General features: G+C 55.6%; 1 protein-coding gene across 2 annotated transcripts; it reads right to left on the bottom strand.

Moving 5' to 3' along the window:
• Positions 1-37: 37 nt before the first annotated feature.
• On the bottom strand, positions 38-23,494 carry SLC12A4 (solute carrier family 12 member 4). 2 transcript variants are annotated; one of them, XM_059667701.1, is made up of 24 exons: positions 23,294-23,494; positions 17,722-17,816; positions 16,149-16,280; positions 12,264-12,410; positions 12,124-12,178; positions 9,832-9,962; positions 8,341-8,582; positions 7,979-8,193; positions 7,268-7,432; positions 7,091-7,189; positions 6,752-6,809; positions 6,234-6,408; positions 5,692-5,810; positions 3,513-3,611; positions 3,198-3,317; positions 2,884-2,988; positions 2,468-2,636; positions 2,022-2,217; positions 1,748-1,917; positions 1,527-1,658; positions 1,340-1,447; positions 999-1,186; positions 767-900; positions 38-603 (listed from the first exon to the last, which is right to left on the bottom strand). In XM_059667701.1, the coding sequence occupies exons 1-24, from the start codon at positions 23,406-23,408 to the stop codon at positions 512-514; spliced, it is 3,261 nt and encodes a 1,086-aa protein (XP_059523684.1). In that variant the 5' UTR covers positions 23,409-23,494; the 3' UTR covers positions 38-511. The 2 variants fall into 2 exon arrangements, with proteins under 2 accessions (XP_059523684.1, XP_059523685.1); XM_059667702.1 differs by lacking the exon at positions 2,884-2,988.
• Positions 23,495-24,574: the final 1,080 nt, after the last annotated feature.

The following is a 24,574-nucleotide window of genomic DNA, read 5'->3' as shown; positions in this document are numbered from 1 at the left end:
CCTTGGCGCCAGGGGAAACAGAGCTCGGGCAGCAGGAGGCCCAGAAGTACACAATGTTTTATTGAAAAAAGTCAGGCTTCAGCTGGCTGGCTCCATTAAGCTCAGCTTGGTGGGGGTCCCTGCCCACAGTAATCTGAGCCAGGTCTTCCTGCAGGCGGGCTGGGTAGGACCCCCTCCCTCGTCACCCCTCCCTTTCTCTCTGATGGTGACATCCCAACAATAAATATTCAATAAATAGCGTTCCTGGGCTGGCTGCCTTCAAACCCAATGTCAGCCCCCCGCCCAGTCTTCTCCAGGCCTCCCAGGATGCTGATCGGGGGGCCGGGGGTGGGGGGAGTCCTTTAACCTCTTAAGGTCCTGTAGGACCCTGGATCCCTCTCCATGGCCAGGCCCAGGCCCAATCTCCAAAGCTGGGTCTAGGGCAGGGCCAGGCAAAGCAGGACTGGCAGATGGGTGCTAGAGGGGGCGTTACCCTGAACACCCCCACTCTAGGCCACAGTCTATATCGGGCTCAGGAGTAGATGGTGATGACTTCACGGCCACCGCCACGAACCAACAGCACCCGCTCAAGGCCCTCAGTCAGCACCTCCAGGAACTCCATGTCTATAGGTCATCAGGTCAAAGAAACAGCACCAGGACCAAGGGTGCCCAGGAAGTCTGGGCATCAATCAGAACTGGGGTGACTTGGAACACCCCCCCAGAAGCACCCAGAGTAACTGCACAGGCTGTCCACCTCCTCACTGCTGGCCTCTCCACGAAAGGATACAGTTTTCATCACCCTCACTGTTCTTGGGTGGGCCGGGCATGTTCAGCAGGACCAGGCGGGCATCGTGGGAGCGTGTGACGATGACTTCATTGAGCTTCACGGCAGTGTGCATGCGCCGCACATTGGACTGGTCCCTGCAGGTAATGCAGCTGATCGTGGGCCCGACCCACAGAGCCTGTCCACCCTTCACGCCGGGCCCCCATGTGGCTGGGTCTATCTTTGTGGCACTCACGGCTTAATATGCACCAGTTCTCGGAAGTTGTCAGGGGCATGGCTGGGGTCCCAGGGCTCAGCTGCCATGTACTTATCCCGTGTCCATGTCATCTGGATCTTGTCAGTCCCAGCTGCAGACTCATCCTCCTCATCAGAGTACAGGCTCTCCAGCCTTAGGGCTGAGTGCCGGTCCTTGACCAGCTGGGCCTGAAGAAAAGTAGAGAGGAGGTAGCCTCAGTGGCAGGGAAAAGAGGACCTGGCTGCAGGGACTTGGGCACCGACATTCCGACGCCTCCGTCTGATGGCGTCTCCAAAGGCCTGACCCAGCCACCTGCCCACGCCCTGAACCAGGCCACTGACTTCTCGCTCGCGCTCGGTCTTGGTCAGCCTCATCTGCCGCAGCATTTGGGACCGCTGCTCCATCATCAGTGTCCGCTCGTAGGTATACGCGGAGATGTCGCTGTTGTGCTGGGGAGAGGGTGGGCCATGAGAACTGGGCTGTGCGGGGCAGGGTATCCACAGGGCCACATCGGGGTGGGCGGCTCACCATCTCCACCACCTCCACCTCCGCCTCAAGGCGTAGGTGGTACAGGAAGACGGCCAGATCCTTCTTCATCTGGATGCTATTGTCATCCATCTGGGCCACGGTGAAGATGCGCATCCGGCACTTTCTCCAAACCTATGGCAACGGAGCCGTTGGGTGTTTCGGTCACACCCCACCAATCCAAGGGCCCAGCCCCCTCACCCGGGCGCACCCCCCTGGCGTACCTTGTGCTGGCGCAGCAGGAAGGGTAAGAGCATCAGCATGCCGCCATCATGCACGATCCACCACACGTCAATGTGGCCCTCCAGGTAGCGCTCGTGGTTGCTGGGGTAGAAGGCAATGTTCTTGGGCACAAGCAGGGCCAGGTGGGCAGCTGTGGTACAGCGCACGGTGTCTGGGGAGGAGGGACACTGCTGACTGCCAGCCTGCAGCCCTGCTTTCACTTGAGCCCCGGCCCCCGGCCCCATGGCCGAGCCCAGATCCTGGCCCCTTACGCACCAATGAAGGTCTTCCAGGCACGTGGGTCCTCGCTCTGTCGCCAGCCATAGGGCCAGCCCAGCACCACGGAGTTATGCCTCATGCCGCCCAGGCCGCAAGACTGGATGAGGTGGGCCAGTCCCTCGCGCACCTTGTTGGCTACCACCACCTGGCAGAAGCCCTTTACCTTCTCAATCTCCATCATGTTCTTGATTGTCTGGGGGGAACACACCAGGCTCAGAAGTCAAGGCCATCCGCATCCCCTCTGCTGGGGGCGGGGAAGGGGAGGAGGCAAGCTGCCCACCCAGAGGCCATGTTTTTAAGATGGGACAGCCACCCTTGCTTCAGCTGTTAGGTGGCAGCACTGCTGTCCACCTGGCTGGCCAGAATCGGTCCCCTCCCCTATGTGCCAGCTGTAGCCTGGGCATTGGAGTCTGGCTCAGCTCTGTGCCCCCTGCAGCAGGCACCTGCTCAGCAGCCTGGGCCTCGCCATAGCTCTCCAAGAAGCTTCCCTGGATGACAGAACCAACGATGGTCAGGCCCTTGCCGGCCTTCAGCTGAGAGGCGAAGGTGAGGAGCCGTGGGTACTTCACGTGAAGGTCCTCGTCCAGCTTCAGGAGCACCAGCAGCTGAGGCCTGCAGGAGCCGGATGGTGAGGCAGCCTGAGGCCAGGCCAGAGGTTTCCCAGGAGCCACTTTTCTTCTTTCCCTCTCAATTCACAGGCTCCCACAGGTTTGGGGAGCAGAGATCCAAGGGCACCCCTGGCCACCCCAGGATGGGGACCATGGATCAGGAAGGGGAGCCAGCACCTCTCGACTGTCCCACCCTCAGAGTGCCCCCTGAGAACCTAGAGTGGCCTTTGCCAGTCTGGGTGTGAACTCACCGCCAGTTCTTGGTGTGAGGAGGCCCCTCCTCTAGCCGCAACAGTGCATAGCGGGCAGCACTCAGGGACAGACCGCGGATCCCGTCACCCCATTCCTTCTCAGCCCTACAGAGGCCACCGTCAGTTGGTGAGCCTCTGGTCCCACTCAGGGGACTCTGTCCAGGTGTAGTGAGATGGAAGGGGGCCAGGCCCTGAATCAAAGCCCCCCAACCTCCCAGCCCCGCACCTACGGTGGCTAGAGGATGGCTCAGCTTCCCCCAACCCAACATACAGATCACCCGCCTGCCCCGGCCAGGTGGCAACCCCTCACTCACCCTTGGTACTCAATGTACTTGTAGATCATGCCCGCAATGAGCATGGCGACCAGGGCATAGTACCAGGAGGAAACAAACATAAGGGCCAGGCAGAGGCTCATGCCCAGGAAAGACAATGCCCTGAGCCAGAGAGTGGGGAAGAACGAGAATCAGGGAAAAACCAGTATGGCCCCAGACCAAGCTCCCCAGCCCCCCAATTTCTCACCAATAGCAACTACAGCCCAGGAAACTCAAACCCCATCCTGAATGGGTCTCCTGGCTTCCCCATAGCACTTATGTCAGAGGGCTTGGTTCAGGAGACCAGTTGGTGCTCACCAGTGATAGTACTTGAATCGGGGTCGCCAGTTGGGGGTCCTCAGGAGCGTCTGCACGGCACAGGCCAAGTTCACAAACAGGTAGCACATCAGAAAGAACCTGCACCACAGGGGCTGGTTGGCACAGAGGCCTCCTTGGCAGCAAGGTACTTGATGTCCCTGCCATGCCTGGGCTGGGCCAGGTGTGTACAGCCTCACAGCACCCATTCCCATGCCCGAGACAGATGGGGCTACGGCACAGGTGTCCTCAGAGCCAGGGCTTGGGCAGGGGTGAGGGACCTTTTTTTCTGCCAAGGGCCATTTGAATGTAACATCATCCGCTTACTATTATTCACTCAATATAATTTATGTTGCTATGAGAAAAGCTCCTGGATTATTGAACGTCGAGTCCCACCTGCGGTTGCCTTGGCAAATGATTTCACTGCCAAACGATTCTGCAGGCCTTATACGGCCCACAGGCCAGACGTTCCCCACCCCTGGCTTAGAGGACAGGCAACTACTCACAGGCAGAGGAGGCGGGGAAGAGCGAGTGTAGAGCTGTGAGAAAGGACGGGACCCCTGGCCTGGTGACCTCTTGGATTAGGGGCTATCATGAATGTGGGGAGGAGAAGGTAGGGAGAAGATAATGAGGGCCATTTTGAAGACACTAAATTAGAGACACTTGAGGAAACTGTAGGAATGAAGGAGACTGGGACATGGGCGAGGCCTGTTGTGTGAACCCTCCGGGAAGAGAGCTGAGGAGCAGAGGGCTGACGGGAGGGGTGCCAACTTCCACCCTCAGCTGGCTGGAGAAGGACAGACAAAAAGACAGAAGGACTGGGACTCCCATGAAGGGGGGTGGTCAGTCCCAACAGGGCTGCCCCAAAAAGCCCCATGATAAAGACTGCGCTATGGCCGAAACCGGTTTGGCTCAGTGGATAGAGCGTCGGCCTGCGGACTGAAAGGTCCCAGGTTCGATTCCGGTCAAGGGCATGTACCTGGGTTGCGGGCATATCCCCAGTAGGAGATGTGCAGGAGGCAGCTGATCGATGTTTCTCTCTCATCGATGTTTCTAACTCTCTATCTCTCTCCCTTCCTCTCTGTAAAAAATCAATAAAATATATTAAAAAAAAAAAAAAAAAAAAAAAAAGACTGAGCTATGCCCTGACCAGTTTGGCTCAGTGGATAGAGCATCATCCTGTGGACCAAAGGGTCCCAGGTTCGATTCCAGTCAAGGGCACATACCTCAGTTGCAGGCTCCTCCCCAGCCTGGGCCCTAGACAGGGTGCATGCAGGAGGCAACCAATCAATGTGTTTCCCTCACATCGATATTTCTCTTTCTTTCCCTCTCTCTAAAAATCAATGGAAAAATATCTTCGGGTGAGGATTAAAAAATAATAAATAAAGACTGAGCTATATACCCTGGCTTAGGGAGTGAGGAGTCACCACCCAAGACGACTGTGGCAAGAACAGAGTCAGTGTGCACTATATGTGTGGGTGAAGCTGGGCAGTAGTGGGTGGAGGTGTGTTGGGGGGAGACAAGAGGTCACTGTGGCCTGGCTGTGGCTGGGAGGTGGCTGCGTCGGGGGGGGGGGGGCCTGTCAGGCCTACAGGCTGAGTGGGGCAGTGAAAGGTAGTCTCATCATATGCAAACAAGCCAGAGAGAGCATTGGCAGTGGGGTAAGATGTGTGAGGAGAGATGGAGTGGGCCCCAACAGTGGCAGCAGTGAGCACAGCAACCACATGAGCTGTCTCAGGGACCCCTGGAAATTGCCACATGCTGACTACTTCCTGAGGGCACTGGCAGACTCAAATGCTCAGCTGATTCCAGAACTTTAAAAGCAAACAACTCTGAAAACAGATGGGTAGGGCAACGGTGGTTTCATCAAGGTGCCAGGGACTGGGTGCTGGCCCTGTCCAGGAGTGGAGAGTAGCTACCTGCTGGCTCTGGGAGTCTCTCACAGAGGGTGTAGGACCTGTTGTCTCTTCTGCATAAATATCAGGCTCATTCCTCAATGCAGAGCTAGGCTGAGCTCTGCCAGGCAAACAGCTGCCCATACACCCCGACATGTGTCCCAGCTGCACGCTCAATGCCAGACAGGGTCACAGGGAGGTGCCGGGGCCCCTGGCTCATGGGGTGCTGAGGGTTCAAGGAGCCTTTGCTAGGACCATCCCTCTGCCCTGCCCTGGCCCCAGCTCACATGGATAGGATGGGGGCCACCATGTCGAGGGAGGCGATGAGGATGCCCAGCTCAGCGATGAGTGCCGTCAGGAGGAGTGCCCACGTCGGTTCACCATTTGCCTTCCCGTGGCCAAACACCTGCACGCACCAGGGTCAGTGGGGTCAGCAAGGGAAGAAGCTGGTCCCATTCCCCCCATTCCACACCTTGAGTCACAAGCCTCAGCTTGGCCTCTAGCATCCTCAAGTCCCTCCTCTGGGGCTCAGGCCATCCCCATGTCTTTCCCAATAGGTTCCACAAGTTTCTCTGCCCCCTACCTCTCCAGGCCTCTCTGCTCTGAATGAGCCATAGATCGGCCATGAGGATTCTGGGCCCAAGCTGCTCTGCCAACAGCAGGGCAGAGCCAGAGCCAGGGCAGCTCTCAGCAACTCTTCGTGCTGGCTTTGTGCCCTGGGGTCACTAAGGGCCCCAGCAAGATATAATGCATCAGTATCCCTGCCCTCCACCAGTGGGAGGGGCCAGGAGCACCCAGCTGTGGGGTGTGGGGGTGCAAAAGGGCTCACACGGAGGAAGGGGATGATGTTGTCCTTGGCGATGGCCTGCAACAGGCGTGGTGCCCCAGTGAGGCTCTGTAGGCCGGCGCCACAAGTTGAGAAGAAGGAGCCGATGACAATGACCCAAGGCGAAGGCCAGGCCAACGTGCCCACCACCAGGTTTCTGCTGACACCGTCGCCGTACCTGCAGGGGCCAGGCTTAGGCCATACACCATGCAAGGAGCCAGCCCCCAAACCCTGGGTGAGGGATGTCAGGTAAGGATGGCTATGGTGGGCAGAGCTCTGGCCCCTCAGCACAGAAGTCCAATCCATCAGCCCCTATCTGTTCTCCTTGTCCCAGCCCTGATTCTGATGTCACCATTCTCTAAGCAAAAGTAATGGTGGGGCCTGACCCACCTAGTGGCACACACCACCGCTGGCAACCAGCAGCCTGAGGATATGTGTGGGACCACATGTTTGACGGGGGCTGGTGTCGAAGCAGGCAAAAGCCGAGCCCACTGCCACCCGGAGGGGCCCAGCTCACTCACTTGTCCCGGAGCACCACACCCTCGATGCAGGCGCCAAAGAGAACCACGCTGCTGAAGTCTGCGCCGCGTCAAGGAAAGCTGGGCCTCCACGCCACTGCTGCCCCCACTCGTTCCCACACAGGAGCCCATGCCCTGGCCTTCGCCTTAGCCAGGAGCCTCAGCGGGGCACCTACAGCTGAGGGTTTTGTGCTGTGCACACACTCCAGTGTGTGATGTCTGAGGGGAAAGGCACCTAAGTACGCATGCACGTGTGATGTATCCGCGCATGCCAGCTGGTGACATAGGAAGGCAGATGCCTCTTGCTTCCCTCGCTGCTGCCCCAGGCCTGGGAAAGGATACACACGAGGGAGGTGGTAACAATGGCCAGAATGGTCCCCACCGGGATGGACTTCTGGGCGTCTCGGAGGTCACCGGAGCGATTTGAGCCAGCCATGATGCCTTCGAAAACAACAAGATTCCCTTAGGGGCTCCCCAGGGGAGGGGGCAGGGCTGAGAGGGTGGGCGGGAAGGGCTTACCTGTCACAGAGGGGAAGAAGATGCCGACCAGCACGGTGAAGGATGTGGCAATGTCAGCGACCACGTACAGGGCCAGATTCTCCTTCAGGCCAAGGGCATCCGTGGAGGGCAGCCCGTGCTTCTCCACGACCTCACCCTTCTCCAGGTAGGTGCCCCACAGGTTCTCTGCAGGGGGCAGCAGCATCACCACCGCAGCCCCAGCCACGTCCCAGGGGCAGCTGAGGGCAGCCCAACCAGAGGCTGCAGATGTGAGAGGCTCTGGGGGCCGGGGGCGGCTTCAGCCCAATGTCTGCAGCACCAGCCACAGGGGCGGAGCTGTCTGGCTAGAAATCTGACAGGCAAAGGTTGCTGAAGCCAGAGCCCGGCCACTGCCCGCCTCCTAGACAGAGGCCCTTTATGGCTCCCGGGAGAATAATCCAGGCAGCGTCAGGGGCTGGTGACTGGGGAGAGAGGGGCTGCCAGAACTTTCTGGGGGCTGCTGCAGGCCTGGGACACTGGCCAAACAGGCTCTGTTCACCCAAAACCTAGCTGCCAGGAGCCAGGCTGAGAGGACACCGCTGGGCCTGGAAGGCAGCCAGACCTGCCCCCGCCCCCCCCCCCCCCCCCCCCCATTCCTGAGCTGGCCACACAAGGACGGCTCTGTGATCCACTTTCCTTCCCTGCCTCCTGCTCAGCCCGCGGGTCAGGAGCAGGACGGGAGTGAGGACGCACCCTGGAGCACGCTGGCGGCTGCGCCCGGGATGCCAGGGATCTCGGTGACATTGTTGAGCAGGAAGTAGGGATCACAGGAGTCAGTGGTAAGGTTGGAGCTGTGGCAGAAGAGGCTCCACAGCCGGGTGGCCACTGTCTCATTATCCACCGTGACCGTCTTGGCACAGATGTCAAACTGGTCCCGGGACAAGGTCCTGTTGCCCAGCATACACACTCTGCGGGGAGGGGCAAGTGTCATCGCCTGCTCAGCTGGAGGTCCCAACCTGCCTCCACCCTGCAGACTCTAGGACGCAGGGCATCAGAGGCCATCTACTTGGGAGGGATGTCAGTGCAATGCCTGGATGTATTCCCAGATTACTTACGGAAACACGGGAGGGTCAAAAATAGACTTGATGCCCCCAGCATAGATGGAGAGGATGGAGATGATCACACAGGCCAGGAAGAGCGAGGCAAATTTGTTCACATACTTGACCCCAACAAACACCACCAGGGTCATAAAGGTTAGAAAAATGGTCCCATACACTCGCATGTTGTTCAAGGTGGCACTCGAAGAGTCGTGCGTGTCTGTTGGGTGAAAAATAGCAGCTGGCGGGGCAATGTAGGTCTGAAACAAGAGACAGATAGAAAAGGTTCGATTTTCCTATTTGGAGAGGGAATCCCATCTATTTTTTTTTTTTTAAGAGTCTCCAGAAAAAGCCGGTCACAAAAGACCACACACTGTATGATTCCGTTTATATGAAATGTCCAGAATGGGTACCTCTGATTACAGACAGAAAGCAGATTAATGGTTGCCTAGGGCTGGGGGAACAGAGAGTGAGTACTACCCAGTCTGGATTTTCTGGAGTGAAGAGAGTATTCTAAAATTGATTGTGGTGATGGTTGCACAGTTCTGTGAATATACTTAGAAACCTTTAAAATCTATACTTTAAATGGGTAGTGAATTGTACAGCACGTGAACTATATCATAATAAAACTGTTATTAAAAAGGATCCAGACACAGGAGTCCACTGGAATCACTAAACAGCCAAAGTGGACAGTTTGAGCAACAAAATAAATAATGATAGTGCTGGATCATGAACCAAGAATAAAATAAATATCCAGGAGTCCAAACTGATATAAATACATGGTTGAATAAATAAATGGGGAAAAGGACAAATTTTCTTTACAGAGGAAACCCCAATAATAAATGCAGGAATGTGGGAAATGCAAAAACAACAAAGTTATAGGAGAAGGGTCCACGCTACAGGCAGAGGGCCTAGAGATGGGACTGGCCAGGTGGTTCCCCTAAATATCCCCTATTGTCTGTCCCCCGTGATTCCCATGGCCCCTCTACCTACCAGCTGGGGCACTTCAGGGGGGAGTGGGAAGCTGAGTCAGTGCACATATGGGGCTCACTGACCTCCATACAGGGTCCTGTGGCTACTTACCCTGATGTAGGGACAAGGATAAGGTGGGCCTGAAGGGACTTGGCACAGAGGCCTGGGGGAGACAGACCTGACCAGAGCCCACGCATGCCCGGGAGGCAGGCTCTGCGTCACCATCAAGATCTGTCACTAAGTCAAATGCAATAGTTTACAGGTCACCTGCCATGGCTGAAATGGGGCCTGGGTGGATGGACTATCCAGGGCCACGATGAAGGCTGCCCGGCCAGGCCCCTTCCCCGCGTAGCCCAAACTGGCAAGGGATTGAAGGGGAGTCTGGCTTGAGCAAAAGATCTTTCTCCCTCAAGAAGGACTCCCACATTATAAGCCCCAGACCCTGGCCAGAGGTGAAAGGAGCGCGAGCAGCCTGGGCCTACGGGGAAGGGACTGTTTGGACAAGAGCAGAGTTGGCCAGGCCTTAGCATGACTCACCAGTAAGATCTCAATTGCCCCCAGGATGTACATGGCTGCTGCAAAGGTTGTTCCCAGGTAGAAGCACAGGCCCACAGCACCTCCAAATTCCGGCCCCAGTGAGCGGGAGATCATGAAATAGGAGCCCCCAGCTACAACAGAGAAAGTGTACACAGGTCAAGGTCAAGGCTGGTTCTTCTTCAAGGCCGTCTCCTCCCCGACAACTCGTCACGACCACCCAGAGGGACAGGAGTGAATTTTCCCATCTATAGACCAGCAGAAGGGTTGGGAGATTTGCCTAAGGCGGCATGGTTAGTAAGTGGCCAGGCTTAGAATTGGATCCCACTCCCGTCCGACTCCAACGTCCAACACAGCCCAGTGAAATGACTACTTTGCTAGGACCACAGCGTTGCCTAAGTGGCCCACTGCCCCCCAACTCCCTGCACGCAGGCCAGTCCCCACAGCCTCCTCTGTCTGGGTGCCTCCTATCTGAGAACACCGCCCCGCTCCTAGGGCTCTGTTAGTCTGATCCCTCCAGACCAGGGCAGGGACTGTGTCTTGTCTAGTTCTTTGTCCTTAGGGCCCAGCACAGGGCCTGGCACTGGGTGAGTGTCCATGGCTGACTCTCCTGGCCTGAGTCTGTGCTTCCATCAGAGTCTAACATCCCTGGTAAGATTGACAGAGTCGACACTGGGCCCCAGGACCAGCGAGGGTACAGGGGACAAGAGTGACCCCAAGTTGCTAGTTGAATTTGCTCTTGAGAAAATGTCTCTGGTGAAAAATCTGGGAACAGGGACCAAAAAGCTTTAAAAAGGTTAATCCCTTTCATGCTGTAATCCCACCACCAGGACCCTCGCCTAAGGGAGCTGCCAGGGGTGGGAACAGATTCGTGTGCAAGGCTGTTCACAACAATAATACAACAGTGAAAAAGTAGAACACAAGAGTAGGAAAATAATCACATAAATTAGATAATACCCTATAAATTCTACTAAAAAAAATAAGCTTTTCCCAATATTTTGTGAAATACACACACACACACACACATACACACATACAGATTTTGGGAAGAATGATATACTAATACTTTACAAGACCCTAAGGCTAGTAGTTATGAACTCAGGATGGTAGGATTATGGGTACTTTCAATTTTCCTTTTTATATTTTTATGCACTTTTAAACCTTCTTATGGGTAAAAATATATTACATTCCCCCTCCCCATTTTATCCTAATACAAATAAAACTGTTATTTTTTTAAAAAAGGATCCAGCCAAAACTGGTTTGGCTCAGTGGATAGAGCGTCGGCCTGTGGACTGAAGGGTCCCGGGTTCGATTCCGGTCAAGGGCATGTACCTGGGTTGCGGGCACATCCCCAATGGGGGATGTGCAGGAGGCGGCTGATCGATGTTTCTCTCTCATCGATATTTCTGACTCTCTCTCTCTCTCCCTTCCTCTCTGTAAAAAATCAATAAAATATATTTTAAAAAAAAAAAAAGGATCCAAACACAGCCCTGGCCAGTGGCTCAGTTGGCTGGAATATCGTCCATACACCAAAAGGTTGCGGGTTTCATTTTCAGTCAGGGCACATACCTGGGTTTCTGGTTTGACCCGTGGCCCCAGTTGGGGCACGTGCAGGAGGCAACCAATCGATGTGTCTCTCTCACATCGATCTTTCTCTCTCTCTCTCCCCCCTCCCCAACCCCCCGCACTTCCTTCCACTCTAAAAAAGAAACAAATCAATGGAAAAATATCCTCGGGTGAGGATTAACAACAAAATTTAAACATAACAAAAAACATATCCTTGGGTGAGGATTAAAAAAAAAAAAAAAAAAAAGGATCTAGATACAGACACAGGAGCCAACCCAAGTAGCTAAATGCCCAAAGTGGAACAGTTTGAGCAACAAAATAAATAATGAAGTACTGGATTACGATTCAAAGAATAAAATAAATATCTGGGAGTTCATACTGATATAAATAGATGGTTGAATAAATAAATAAACAGCGTCTCTGAAAACCAAGTCCAGTCTCATCATCCCTGCTGAAGACCCTCCGCACTGCCTACCCTGGGAGCGTGGAGGGTTTTCAGCACCCCATCACCTTTTTTGTCAGCCCCAACCCCCTTTTAAACAAAGGAACAAAACACAACAAATATCACAGACTCTGCGGAGAAGCTCCTAAGCGATGCAACTGTCATGGATTCAGGGACTAAGACCCCACTCGAGAAATGCTTTGGGAGCGGGAGGAATAAGGGTTCCTGGGTATGTCACGGCGGATGCTGGACCCATCCCCCCAGCAGGCCGGGGTGTGCTCACCCACCTGGAACCACTCCATTGGTGGCGATGGCGCTCATGGAGATGGCTGTCAGCAAGGTCTGTGGGAAGGAGGGCCTGGGTGAGCAGTTCAGCTGGGCAGGCTCTGTGGGCAGCCACGGCCCCCGCCCCAGCTAGGATACTCACACAGCAGCAGCAGATGAGCACAATGAGGAGGGCCTGCAGCACACCGGCCGTGCCCACCATCCAAGTCAACCGCAGGAAGAGGATCACCCCGAAGATATTCTGCAGGCAGGGTAGGTACACCCCCATGAGGGTGCCCATGCTGGGCGCCTACGGAGCAGGAGGGGAGGAGGAAGTGTAGAGCATCAGAGGGGCCCACATGCATCATGGAAGGCCAGCCCCAATCACTTAGCAGTCCCCGGCTATCCTGAGTGGAGTCCTGGGGAGTGCAGGGGTGGGTGACAGCTAGGATGTCTATGTTGACCTTTATATATAAAGACAGTTTGGGACTGGGAAGGTATAAAACCCGATTCTTTTCAAAACGCCACGTGAGCTTTGAGCTCGCCTTCCCCTCAAGGTACTGCCCCCTTCCCTTCCTCTCCTCTGTTAAACTTCTAGAAAGAGAGGTCTGTCTAGGATCCCCATCTTCTCACCCGGGAGGCCCCATGTCCACCAAGCCAGAATCTTAAGAAGTTGCCCCTGGTCTCCCCTCAGTCCAACCCCCGACTCCAGTCCAGGTGGACACCAAGTCCTATCCAGTCTGCCTCTCAAGCTGCCCTTAGACCAGCCTGCCTTGCTTCAGCCTTAGTCCCTTGAACCTGGAGCACTACACTTGGAGCACCTGGATGGTGCCTGTCAACCTCTCCATACTCCAGCCCACTCTGCTGCCAGAGCAGGTCTCAGAAAACCAAGTCCAGTCTCATCATCCCTGCCAAAGACCCTCTGTACTGCCTATCCTGTAGTCCACGGTGTGGGACAGACTCCTCGGCTTGGGCCACCAGGTACGCCCCATCCCTTTCATGTCAGTTCCAGTCCCCGATGACATGGGCTCCTCACAGCCTCTGAACCAGGGCATGGGCTGGACTCGGCCTGAGGCGATCATGCCTCACTGCATGGCAAACTCCTCTTCAGTTAAACCTTCAGGAGTTTTAATTGTGTTGCCTCTTCCAGGAAGTTCCTCTGGGTTGCCTTATGTAGAGTTGCACTTCCTCTTGCATTTCCTCAACATTTTTTAAAAATATATATTTTTATTGATTTCAGAGAAGGGAGAGGGAGGGAGAGATAGAAACATCAATGATGAGAGAGAATCATGGATCGACTGCCTCCTGCACACCCCCCACTGGGGATCGAGCTGCAACCCAGGCATGTGCCCTGACTGGGAATCGGTCGATGCTCAACCACTGAGCCACTGCGGCCAGGGCCCCTCAGCATTCGATATACCCTTCCATCATAGTGATCTCTACGGGTCAGGGTAACTGTTCACGCGAATGTATCATGACAGAGACTTGGCTTATTCAATAGTCTATCTCCAGCAGGCCCTGCAGGTACCCAAAAGATGCTCCTGAGCCTAGTGAGTGGTGCCTTGGAAGGGCCTTAGGATAATGTGTTGGGAAAATCCTGCGTAGAGTAGAGACTCAAGGTTGAAGGGCAGGTGAGAAGGTCTAATGGGCATATGCAGGCAAGATTTCTCAACTATCTAAGGGCAGAGTAGGGGCCAGCCGGGAGGCCGGGGCAGAGGCAGAAGCATAGAGAGGGGCAGAGCAGGTGCCTTCTTGAGCCCTCATGAGTGCAGCCCAGGGTAGTGGGGCCTTAAGAGCTTTCACCAGAGTCCCAGGAAAGCCTGCTGTCCTGGAGCGAGTGTGGGAGAGAGAACCACGTGTCCGCAGAAACGCTTCTGGAGGGTCCAGGTCTGGGGCAGGATCTATGTGCAGCCTAAAGGACCACAGATGGGCCCAGTAGGAACGAATGGTCCCCCGAACTGTCCTGCGCAGCCCTGGCCGGCATGGCTCAGTTGGGTGGAGCATCATCCCATGCATCGGAAGGTCGTGGCTTTCATTCCTAGTTGGGGCGCCTACAGGAGGCAACTAATCGATGTATCTCTCTCACATCAATGTCTCTCTCCCCCTCCCTCTCTAAAAAAAAAGAAAAAATTATCCTGTACAGTATAGGTGACAGATAGACCTCATCTGGGCTATATCCATTTTCAGAGGCCCCGGACCGCTCAGTGCCTAGTGGCAGCTCCCAGCCTCAGCCAACTCCAGGCTGAGTCACTCTGGAAAAAAAGGCAGTGTGGGAAAGGGCAGGGCCTGAAGTGCTTTTTGCATCTCCAAATAACCTTTGGCAGCCTCAGAAGGTCACCAGGGTAGAGCCGAGAGGAGCGGCTGCTCTGGAGAGGCTGCCTAGGGTCTCGGTAAGGTCTGCTTAGAGGCCCGCCCTTCCTGTCTGAAGCCTTACTTTTCTCAGGCCCCGCTCAGACCTGCCCTGTATAATGACCAGAGCTTAGTGGCTCCAGCTCCTTAGCTTTCTGCTAACTCACTGCAGACCTGACCAGGTTCCTCTTTCCTCCGAGGAAAAACTATTAGAACTGAGACACAGAGGCATCCTCTCGCATGCTTACTCTAGGGCCAGGTGAGCTGGGCAGGTAGGCTAAGGCTGGACCCCAGCATCCTCACAGGCTCCTCATAAGGCCAAGGGACTATGGTCCTTCACTGACCAGGCTTCCTTCCGACACTTGCTGAGACGTGTACTAGCCTTAGGGACCTGTTTACTGCCACCAGCTCCCTGGACTTGGCCTTCAGGGACAGAGAAGAGGCACTTACCCAAGGATCCTACCACCCACTGCAGGCAACACTCTCAGAGGGTGAGACCTCTATGCAGGGCTGAATAGGAATAGCCAGAGACAGGGTCCTCTACTATCTGAGGTCAAAAAATGCCAGCAAAATCACAACAAGTAGGATACGGTGGGGGTCAGGTCTATGTGACCTCAGATCTCAGCTGCCCTCTCTGAAGTGTGGGCTGACTGGTCTCCCAGAGAGGCAAGGTGAGGTGTACATCAACCTATCGTCTCTCCTTGGCCCACCCCAGCAAGGCCCCAAACTCACAAGCAGGTCTGAGGCTGGGGATCCAGCTTATCCTAACCAAGAGCTCTTTCTGCATTTCTAAATAACCAAGATACTACAGCTAATGCCAGACCCTAGCTCCTTCCAAACCACAGCTGCTTCCCAAACCTCAGGGAGTCAGTAGGTGGAGAGGGAGGGCTCCTTCCCCCAGCCCTTAGACTAAGCCCCCTCTTACAAGGGAGCTAAACAAAGATGTGCAAAGTCATCCTAGGAGAAAGGAGAGCTTAAGGGCCACAGGCCTGGATAGGGAACAGAAAGGGGGCCAGGATTATGCTGTGTTATGCTCCTATCACTCCCCATCCAGGCGCTCAAGGAGCCCATGGTGACCAATAGGTACCTGCAAATGAAGCCAATATAGTGACACAGAAAGGTTTGGTCACTTGTTCTAGGTCACACAGCCCAAGGGACAGCCATGTTCCTGGTTCCAAAGGTGACACCCTTCTCCATCGTGATGGGGTGCCAGTAATGTGGCCTCCTACATCGTCACACATCTCACAATAATCCCCAAACGTGTCTCCCAGTGTTACACATTGATTTTACCTAGCTCAGTCATCCCAGGCAAGTTACTTAATACCCCTGACACTCAGTTTCTTCATCGGTAAAATGGGGATAATAATAGCACCTACCTCACAACTTTCCTGTGAGACGACCTGCAAGAACCCAGGCCCACTGCTTGGCATGATGCCTCCCACAGAGAGGGCTGAGTAAAAACAGCTGTCACTCTCATTTCTGAGGGCCTCCCTGGTCCTCTACCCCTTCTTCCCCCTTGAGGGACTCCTCCTTAGCCCACCCCTTGAAGCCTCCTTGAACCCAAGGCATTCTGTCCATCCTCCATGCTCATCACACTTGGCACCCACTTTCCCTGGGATGCTCACAACCATGTGGGGACTTTGTCAATTCTGTGTCTTCCCAGGTCCTCTATCCCCTCTGCTGCCCTTGACCAGCTCACCTTGGCTGTTCTCCGGCGGGCAACCTCCCCACTTTCCGCTTCCTCATGTTCCTTGGCGCCCTGTGTGAGGTTGGTGTAGCTGACGAGCTTGCCCAGAAGAGATGATACCTTTGGGCGGATGTCCAGCTCTTCCTGTAAACAGAGCCACAGAGCAGTCTGGCAATGGGCCCAGCTGGCACCGGGCTACCTATGTGTAGCCAGCAGCCTGGCTTCTGGCCCCTTGCCAAGCCCTGAGGCAGGCCTGGGCCTGATCCCAGCTCTCGCCTGGGGAAGCCCAAGCCAGCCAAGTGGGCAGGTGTGGGCGCCACAACCCAGCATTCGGCACTCAAAAGCTCAGCCCAGCGGCTGCTTCTCTCTGCCACACCTTGGCTAGTCACTACCAACCCATTTGTGAAACCTACCTGCCTCAGGGGAGAGGGCAGGGCAGGGCAGGGCAGGGCTAGCAGACAGGCGAACGGCACACTTCATCCTGCCTGCTCTGCCTGGCCACCTCCCAGCTATGAGTAGGCCTCTGGGACTCACATTTGCCCCAACTCTCTCACGAAAAAGCTACCCCTAGTCACTTCTGAGAGCCAAGGAAGTCAAAAGAGAGATGTCTGGGACAAGTAAAGTCTCTTTTATTGTCTCAAACTCTGGTCCTTCTAGAAGATGGTCCGTCTCCTCCCCAGCTCCCCACCCCTTCAATCCCTAAAGTTGGATCTTGGCCCCCTAACCCATCCTCAGGTGGGGCTAGGTCAAGAGCTTTGTTTCAGAAACTTGCTGCTTTTCCAAGTCAGGAGGCTTCCCAGGGCTCAGCATTCCCAGCCTCCACCTGGGTCTAGGCTTTCTCTGCTCCTGTGGCTTCTCCAGCACCTTGCCTCCGCCTACCTATGCCCATATTTAGTCTGTTAGCTCCCTTCTGACCCTACACACAAGGAGAAACTGGTTTGGAGTGAGCAGTGAAGATGCAGGCCTTTGGGGGCACATGGAGACTGAGGAGCCTAGGAAACGTCCGGCTGAATGCGTGGGTCAGAGTTTGGGGCCTAAACCAGGCCCTGAATCCAGACCCATCTTCTGAGTTTGGGTCTGAAAAGGATAAAATTCAAGTTCAGAGGCACAGAAGTGGGAATGTTTCCAGAGAGGTGTCCATTGAGGTGCAGATGTGGAGAAAGGGGGCAGATTCAGTGAAAAGCACCGGGCCTCATTGAATTTGTTGGGGGGGGGGGGGGGGGGGGGACAGGGTTGGAAGAGCCAACCAGGAAGGACAAGGAAGAAGGCGCAGGAGAGGGAAGAATCATGGACTAGGAGGACTCCTAGAGTGAAGGAAACAGGAAATGCTGAGAGGTGGTCATCCTGCTGAGGCCGCATCTAAGTCACCAGTGGATACCCCGGCGGGTAACGAGGTGTGGCTGTGAGCGGCCTCTAGGAAAGCAGTGTCGGTTCACAGGTGAGACACACAAGAGGCAACTAGAGGAGCCAAGACATCAAGAGGCACACACAACTGTGCAGCCTGCCGGCTTTGCGATGGCATGCGTCCCTGCAGGTTCCTGCCTGCCCACCTGCCTACCACACCTGTGGCCCAGAACGGCTCTACCTCAAACAGTGCCAGGTTCCTGTCGTAGTACTCGTTTCCTCTGGAAGCCTCCAAGGGACAAAGGAAAGGGCTGTTCTCTCTGTGGTTGCCATGTCCTGCGGAGAGAGGACAGAATCCGGTCAGGGCTGCCTCCCGAGTCCTCAGGCTGCTCCGCTGGCCCCCGGCAGGCCAGCCCACAAAACACCGTCTCTGCGGAGCCCTGCGGGAGCCGGTGCTAGCAGGCGGGGCCTCAGTCTCCCCATCAAGTCCCACCCGTCTCCTTGCAGAACCCGTGATGGCAGAGTGGCCAACGACCAAAACGCAGCGCACCATTCCCTCCAGCAGCGCAGGGAACCGGCGTGAAGGCCCCAGACACGCTGGCTGGGGCACTGGCACGTGCTACCACCGAGGGGCGGGGCCTCCGGGAGGGGCGTGGCCCGCATTTGCTCGCCCTCTGACCCCCCCACCCCCCATTGGTAATACCCAGCGAGACAGGCGCCAAAGCCTCGGAGTCCTCCGGGCCTGCCCAGGTGCTGCCCTCCAGGTAGATGAATCCACAGAGAGCACCATCGCCCGCCATGGTCAAAGTCCACCTACTAGCTGCCCCACCATGCACTGCGCGGGGGCCTCCCAGGGGCATGCTGGGAGGAGGGGCAAGCGGGAGGCCTGAACGAGAGCGGAAGGGGGCGCAGGATGCCGTCTAGGGTCATAGTCCAAAGCCGGGCTGGGTGGGTCTGGACTGAGAAGGGACCGCTGGCTGGAGCCGCTTGTTGGCCTCCCTGGCCCAGGTGTCGGCTGCTCGCCCAGACTAGGTGCCTGGCCTATCAGTGCCACCTCCCCTCCGCCCCCACCCCCACCCCCAGGTGCCTCAGCCTCAAGGAAACCTCGCAGAAAGGAACCAGATGCGATGCGCTCTCTAAGTAAGCCCGCCTCAGCTCTCAAAGCCTGGCTGATTTTTCTGGCCGCCCTGTATGCGCACCCTTCCCTGTTTTCCAAACTGCCCCTTGTGAGTCTCGGGAGGTGACATTCCCAACTTCCCATCAGGCAGGCGGAAGGCACCCAGTACTCCTTTTCTAAGTGGCTGGTTTTTGTTTGTTTGTTTTCCCCTCCCTCCAGACAGTCTGGTAGCTGCTAAAAGTGGTTGGAGGCCTCAGGGCAAATGGGAAGCTGACATCTGGGTTCAAAGAAGCCAAGTGGGTGGTGAAATGACTGGCAGCAGTGCTGGCCTGGTGTCTGGTGATGGAGGTCAAGTGTCGTCAGTGACCGAGCCTAGTGGGGTATTGGGGCTATTCACTGACCATACCTGGTTTTGTAAGGACTACCTACCAACCTTATCTGGTTAAATAGTCTATAATTTCATTTCTCTTGTTTGCAGCAAAGAATGCTGAATGATGACTCCTCTGCGTGTATCCTTCATCTGATACATCATCCTCCTGCCATCGGTATGAGACTTACCTTCTCTAAGCCAACATTACTCAACAGGTGCTGCTCTGAGGATTCTGCATTACCCAAGGAGACTGATTGACAGGTAAAGCTGATGACAATTTCTGAGGCAAAGTCCACTCTTCTTTCGAACAGAATGTGAAAATAGGACATCACCTCATCTAGGAACCTGGACTATCTAAGCAAGCCAAGCAGCTCAGTCCCACAGTCTACAAGGCTGTGCGTAGACCAATGCCAATGGCACAACTGACAAAGGCAGCAGGAGGTCAAAGCCTTATGGCAGCGGTTCTCAACCTGTGGGTCGAGACCCCTCTGGGGGTCGAACGACCCTTTCACAGGGGTCGCCTAAGACCATCGGAAAACACATATATAATTACATATTGTTTTTGTGATTAATCACTATGCTTTAATTATCTTCAGTTTGTAACAATGAAAATACATCCTGCATATCAGATATTTACATTACGATTCATAACGGTAGCAAAATTACAGTTATGAAGTAGCAATGAAAATAATTTTATGGTTGGGGGTCACCACAACATGAGGAACTGTATTAAAGGGTCGCGGCATTAGGAAGGTTGAGAACCACTGCCTTATGGGGTCACATAGCTCCTCAGACACCCTATGTTATGTATTATGTTCAGGATCAAGATAAGGAGCCACAAGAAAAATCTGAAAACCCAGTAACATTGCCTATTATAGTGATGGCCCTTCAGTGAGAAGCCTCAGAAAAGTACACTTAAGTCAGATGCTTAATTTTGTCAGAAAATGGCAGCTACAGAGCTCATCGTTTTTCCCTTTCTGCCTTGGCTGCCAGGAATTTATTTCCAAGCTAATTTTGTTGTTGTTAATCCTTGTCCGAGGATCTTTTTTTCCATTAATTTTTAGAGCGAGTGGAAAGGAAGGGGAGAGACAGAGAAAGATCAATGTGAGAGAGACACATCAACTGGTTGCCTCTCACATGCACCCCGACCAGGGCCAGGGATCAAGCCTGCAACTGAGGTACATTCCCTTGACCTGAATTGAGCCTGCGACCCTTCAGTCCACAGGCTGACACTCTATCCACTGAGCTAAACCATCCAGGGTTCTCCAAGCCAAATTTATTCTTTAGTTGCAGTCACCATCTGCGTTATCTCAGAGCCCTTGCCCCATTCCTCTGCATAGTTTTGATTTTTCTGAGGATAAGTCCTTTGGGGAGGCACTAAGGGGAGGAGCCTGCAAGGAGGGGGGTGACATATCTCTTCTGATCCTTTGTGAAGTTTGAAATAAATTCTAAAGTATTCTAACATCATTCACTGCAGTTTGCCCTAGCATTGTATCCTTGTCTCTGAGGAGACTGAACTAGTAGTACCCAGAAAACACAGAGCCAGGCACAAAGCAGTTCCCCAAAACTGGCTGTGGACGGTCCTCCAAGACCTAGCAGATCCCTTGTCCCTTCAGCCATGACTCCAGGGCACCTCAGAGCCCTTCCAAGGGTTGCCTCGAGACCTCACAGCAACCCTCCATGAGCTATCATTTACCCCCTTTTAGCAGCAACAAAAGTAAGCTCAGAGAGATTCAGAGGCAAGGTCACCCAATAAGAAGGGCTAAACTTGGGTCCCAGGATTCACCAGAACCAGGTAGGAGCTGAGCTACAGGCTCCCCAAATCCTATTCTAGGCCCCAATCCATCCTAGGATGCATCCCAGGGGGCAGTACAAGATTTTAACTGGAGAAGTGTCTGGGGTTTGCAATTCGGCCAAGGTGCACATACCCAGGGCTCTTGGTGTTGAGATGGCTGGCAGGCTGGCTTGGATTCCTGACCCTCCCTCTCTGTGACTAAGGGCAACTTGCTTACCCTCTCTGTTGTTTGGCATCCTCTTCTGTTAAGTAGAGACCATAACACCCACTCTTCTAACTGCCCAGACGCATCAGAAAAGGGACAGTCTGGTGCCAGACGCCCAGCAGGCATTTCTTAGAACTCCCTAAAGCCTCATTATAAGGACAGCTCCCATGAGACTATGGGAATATGTGTTTGTGAGTGTGGGGTGCTCTAAGCAAGTGTCTGGGTGTCTGTACTGCCCTCAGCTATTCCAAAAATTCCACGGCAGGTCTGGGCATGCCTGCCAGACTGAAGCTGCTCAGATACCACCTGAAATCCTCAGGGAGCCAGAGCATGGCATGGGCCTGGGGCTGCCTGTGAAGTACACATATATACGTATTCCTGACTGCAGCTGCGAATGCACCAGCTGCAGATGGGTATCCAGGTGACACTTCTGATCCCTGTGCTCCCAGGCATCTGCCAGGGGTACTAAAACCTCTACACACAGCCCTTAGAGCAGAGGTATGGACCTTTAGAGATTTAAGTGCCAGGCTAGGGGTACCCCTGAGATGGACCTGAGGCTTTCTGTGCCCCTAACCCTCTGCAGTCCCCACCAAGAGGGGTCATAATCACTCACCAGGGCGCAGAGTGTCCCCCATACCGCATACACAGCCAAGGAATGAGAGGAGGAAGGGTGATGTGGGAGGAGCTGGCCCAGCCTGGAGGGACCTGGCAGGACTCAGCCAATGTGACTCCAGGTCCCTCCAGTTACCCTGTGAGAGGCCAAGGCGGGGCCAGAGACTACTAGGCTCAGCTTTGCCTGCCCGCTGGTCCAGGCTGATCCTAGGGATGCGGCCCAGCGCAGCAGCCTTTGGGAGGGAAAGCCTCCCAGAACTAAAGGGAGCAGGGATGTTGGCTCCTGCTCTGACCACTGGAACAAAGCTAGGGGCAGGTCAGGGCACCAGGGTTGGGGGCTGGGGTGTGTGCACCAACATGACTGTCAATCCTGTCAAATCCCATGATGTCCAGCAGCCCATGCCACTGGTCCATGCTGTCTCCCTACACGGCAATCAGGTGACTCACATACAGCCATCCCCCACACCAGGTATGGATCATCTCAGTCATGTCACCATCACGGACAATCCAAGAGCTAGGTCAAAATCACATCACCTAACACATGCCACTGACACACATGTTCTCTGCATACCTCCATATGGTCGGCCACAGACACGGGCATTTGTCATCAGTCATATCACCATTCTCATCACTGACACCCTTGCAGGAAAGTGGTCCTGAGAACATGCTACCCTGAGCCTGCCTTCACCCTGTGATACCACACAGCTACACACTTGCACAAGCATAATGACACATGCATATGCCACTGTACATGCAGACACACGTTCCCAGCAGTGTTCATACTCCAAGGGTGGGCCCTGGCAAGGACAGCCGTCTGGGGGCCTCCGGGAAGCAAATGCAGAAAGGGGCCTGGGGAGAGGCAGGCACCTGGGAGGAGGCAGGAGGGGCTCACCGCAGGCCCAGTTCTAATACCTAGGCTAAGAGTTAGGGAGCTGGCGGCCCCAAGTCAGGGTTTGAATCCCCTGGTGCAAATTGTGTAACGGCTGTCTGTCTCAGTCACTCCTTCCTAAGTGCGAGTAACAGGACCGACCCCGTGGAGGGGAAAGCGGTCGGATGAAGCGACTTAACTCACGTAAAGCACCGAGACCAGCCTGGTTCCGTGCGAGGGCTCCCCGGATGCCCGCTGTACCTGCAGATGCAAGCGGGGTCCGCCCGAGTGCGCTCACAGGCAGTGAGGGGCAGACCCCCTCCGCAGGCACAGCCCTCTCCCGCAGGCCGAGCTCAGGGAGACACAGGGACCGCGGAGGGCAGGGGCGTCTGTGTCAGAGGCGCTGAGCACAAGCGGGGGACGAAGCGAGAGGAGGCTGGAGGCGACCACAGAAGGCGAAGGGATCGGGGCGCGGGCAGCGGCGATCCCAGCTAGGAAGAGCCTGAGATGGAGGCTCCTCGCCGTTATTCCCGCGCCTCGGGGCCCCGAAGGCCTACCCTCTTGTTAGTCAGCCACGTCTGCAGCCCCCGCCCGTGGCCAGCAAGGGAGGAGCTGGGGTGGGGAGGGCGTCCCGACAGCGGGCGGGCCGGGGCCCAGGAAAATCGTGTCTGCGCTCGCGGAGCGAGGGACTGGCGGCAGCGGCGGCGGCGGCGACGGCGCCGACTAAGAAAAGTTGGCCCCGCATCGACGTGTGCGCGATCGGGCCAGGTGTCTGCGTGAGCGCGGGCCCGCGTGCTCCGCTCCCCTCCCGGCCCCCGCCAAGGCCCCATCCGGGCGCGCCCTCACCGTCAGAGTCATCCCGCTCCGCGCGCTCCCCGTAGTCCACCCAACTGAGCCCCTCGAGGTTGTCATAGTCGCCGCGCCGCGGCCCGTCCACCGGCACCACGGTGAAGTGAGGCATCGCACGCCCGCCGCCCTGCCTCTCCCGCCGCCCCGGCCGCCTGCCCAGCTGTCCCCGCCGCTCCGGGCCGGCGCACCCCGCCCGAGCGCATTCCTCCCCGCTGCGCTCACTTCCTCCGCCCGCCCCCCGGGCCGCCCCTCGGGGGCGGGGAGCAGGAGGGGCTGGCCCAGCTCCTCCCCTAGGGGGCCCTGGAGTGGCGAAGCCCCTCTGCAGGGAGGATTTCCAGTAGCTTCAGGCCTTGGGGAGGGCCTGATTGCTGTGTGACCTTGGGCGAACAACCGCCCTCTCTGAGCCCAGATGTGGTACTTGTGAAAAGGGGGAATACGCGTCCCCCTCTTGGGGTTGCCTGCGGACAACGTGAGCTGGGGTGCGGGGTGCACTGGCTTTGCGCGCTGTGCCTAGTAAACTCTCAGCGACATTTCTCAGGGACAGGGAGGGATCAGCAGGACGGGCCTAGGATCGCAGAGGCCGTCCCAGTCCTGCCCAGGGACTCCCGCCTTTCCTCGGTATTCAATCCCCTATCCATTTCCCTCGACTCGGTTTCCCACCTCTCCTCTGAGTCCCTGGAAACCCAGTCCCTGCGAAGGTCATCCCTTCCCGGCTTCCCCTCTCCCCAGGTGGAGGCAGCAGGGATCCTGGCCCCGTTCCCAGAGGCTGCTGCCTCATCCACAGGAAGGACACAGATCCCCCCCGGGCCCCGCCCTTTTGCCCCTTTGGGAGGCTACGTTCTATTCTTTAGTCAAATTCTTTCACCTTAATTTTACTGTCTCACTTCCTGGGGGTTCCTTTACCCAAATCGTTTACTTACTTGCTCTAAACTTTTCTTTCACTTTCCACAATACTGCTTCAGATAACTCACGCAGCTGGCTTTACGTTGACATCTTTATCTTTCTAGGGGTCCTTCCAGCCCTTCTCTATCAGAAAGCCCCAGAGCCCATCTTCCTTGTCTATCTCCATTTTCCTCCCCGTTATGGCTCACGGGGCTTTAGAACATCAGAATTAGGTGTATCTTCCCAACCAGCCTCTGACTGCCTCCTCTTCCCAACCTCCAGCTTAGGGCAGAATCAGGAGTCAGAGTCCCTGGGCCTTGCTGGAGGACCTCTGAGCTGCCCACCGTTCTGGCCCCTATCCCACAGTCTTCCCAGCCCGTGTTTGTCCACTTAACT

Source organism: Myotis daubentonii, chromosome 15 (genome assembly GCF_963259705.1).
Source record: "Myotis daubentonii chromosome 15, mMyoDau2.1, whole genome shotgun sequence".
Taxonomy (NCBI): domain Eukaryota; kingdom Metazoa; phylum Chordata; class Mammalia; order Chiroptera; family Vespertilionidae; genus Myotis; species Myotis daubentonii.
This window is presented reverse-complemented; position numbering and strand designations above follow the sequence as displayed.

Bases quoted from the DNA above. Each gene is read 5' to 3' on its own strand.
- SLC12A4 (XM_059667701.1), bottom strand. From the start codon at position 23,408: ATGCCTCACTTCACCGTGGTGCCGGTGGACGGGCCGCGGCGCGGCGAC. The intron at 17,817-23,293 runs GTGAGGGCGCGC...CTCTCTCCGCAG, and splicing joins GGAGCGGGATGACTCTGACG to GACATGGCAACCACAGAGAG. The intron at 8,194-8,340 runs GTAAGTAATCTG...CCCTCCCCGCAG, and splicing joins TTTGACCCTCCCGTGTTTCC to AGTGTGTATGCTGGGCAACA.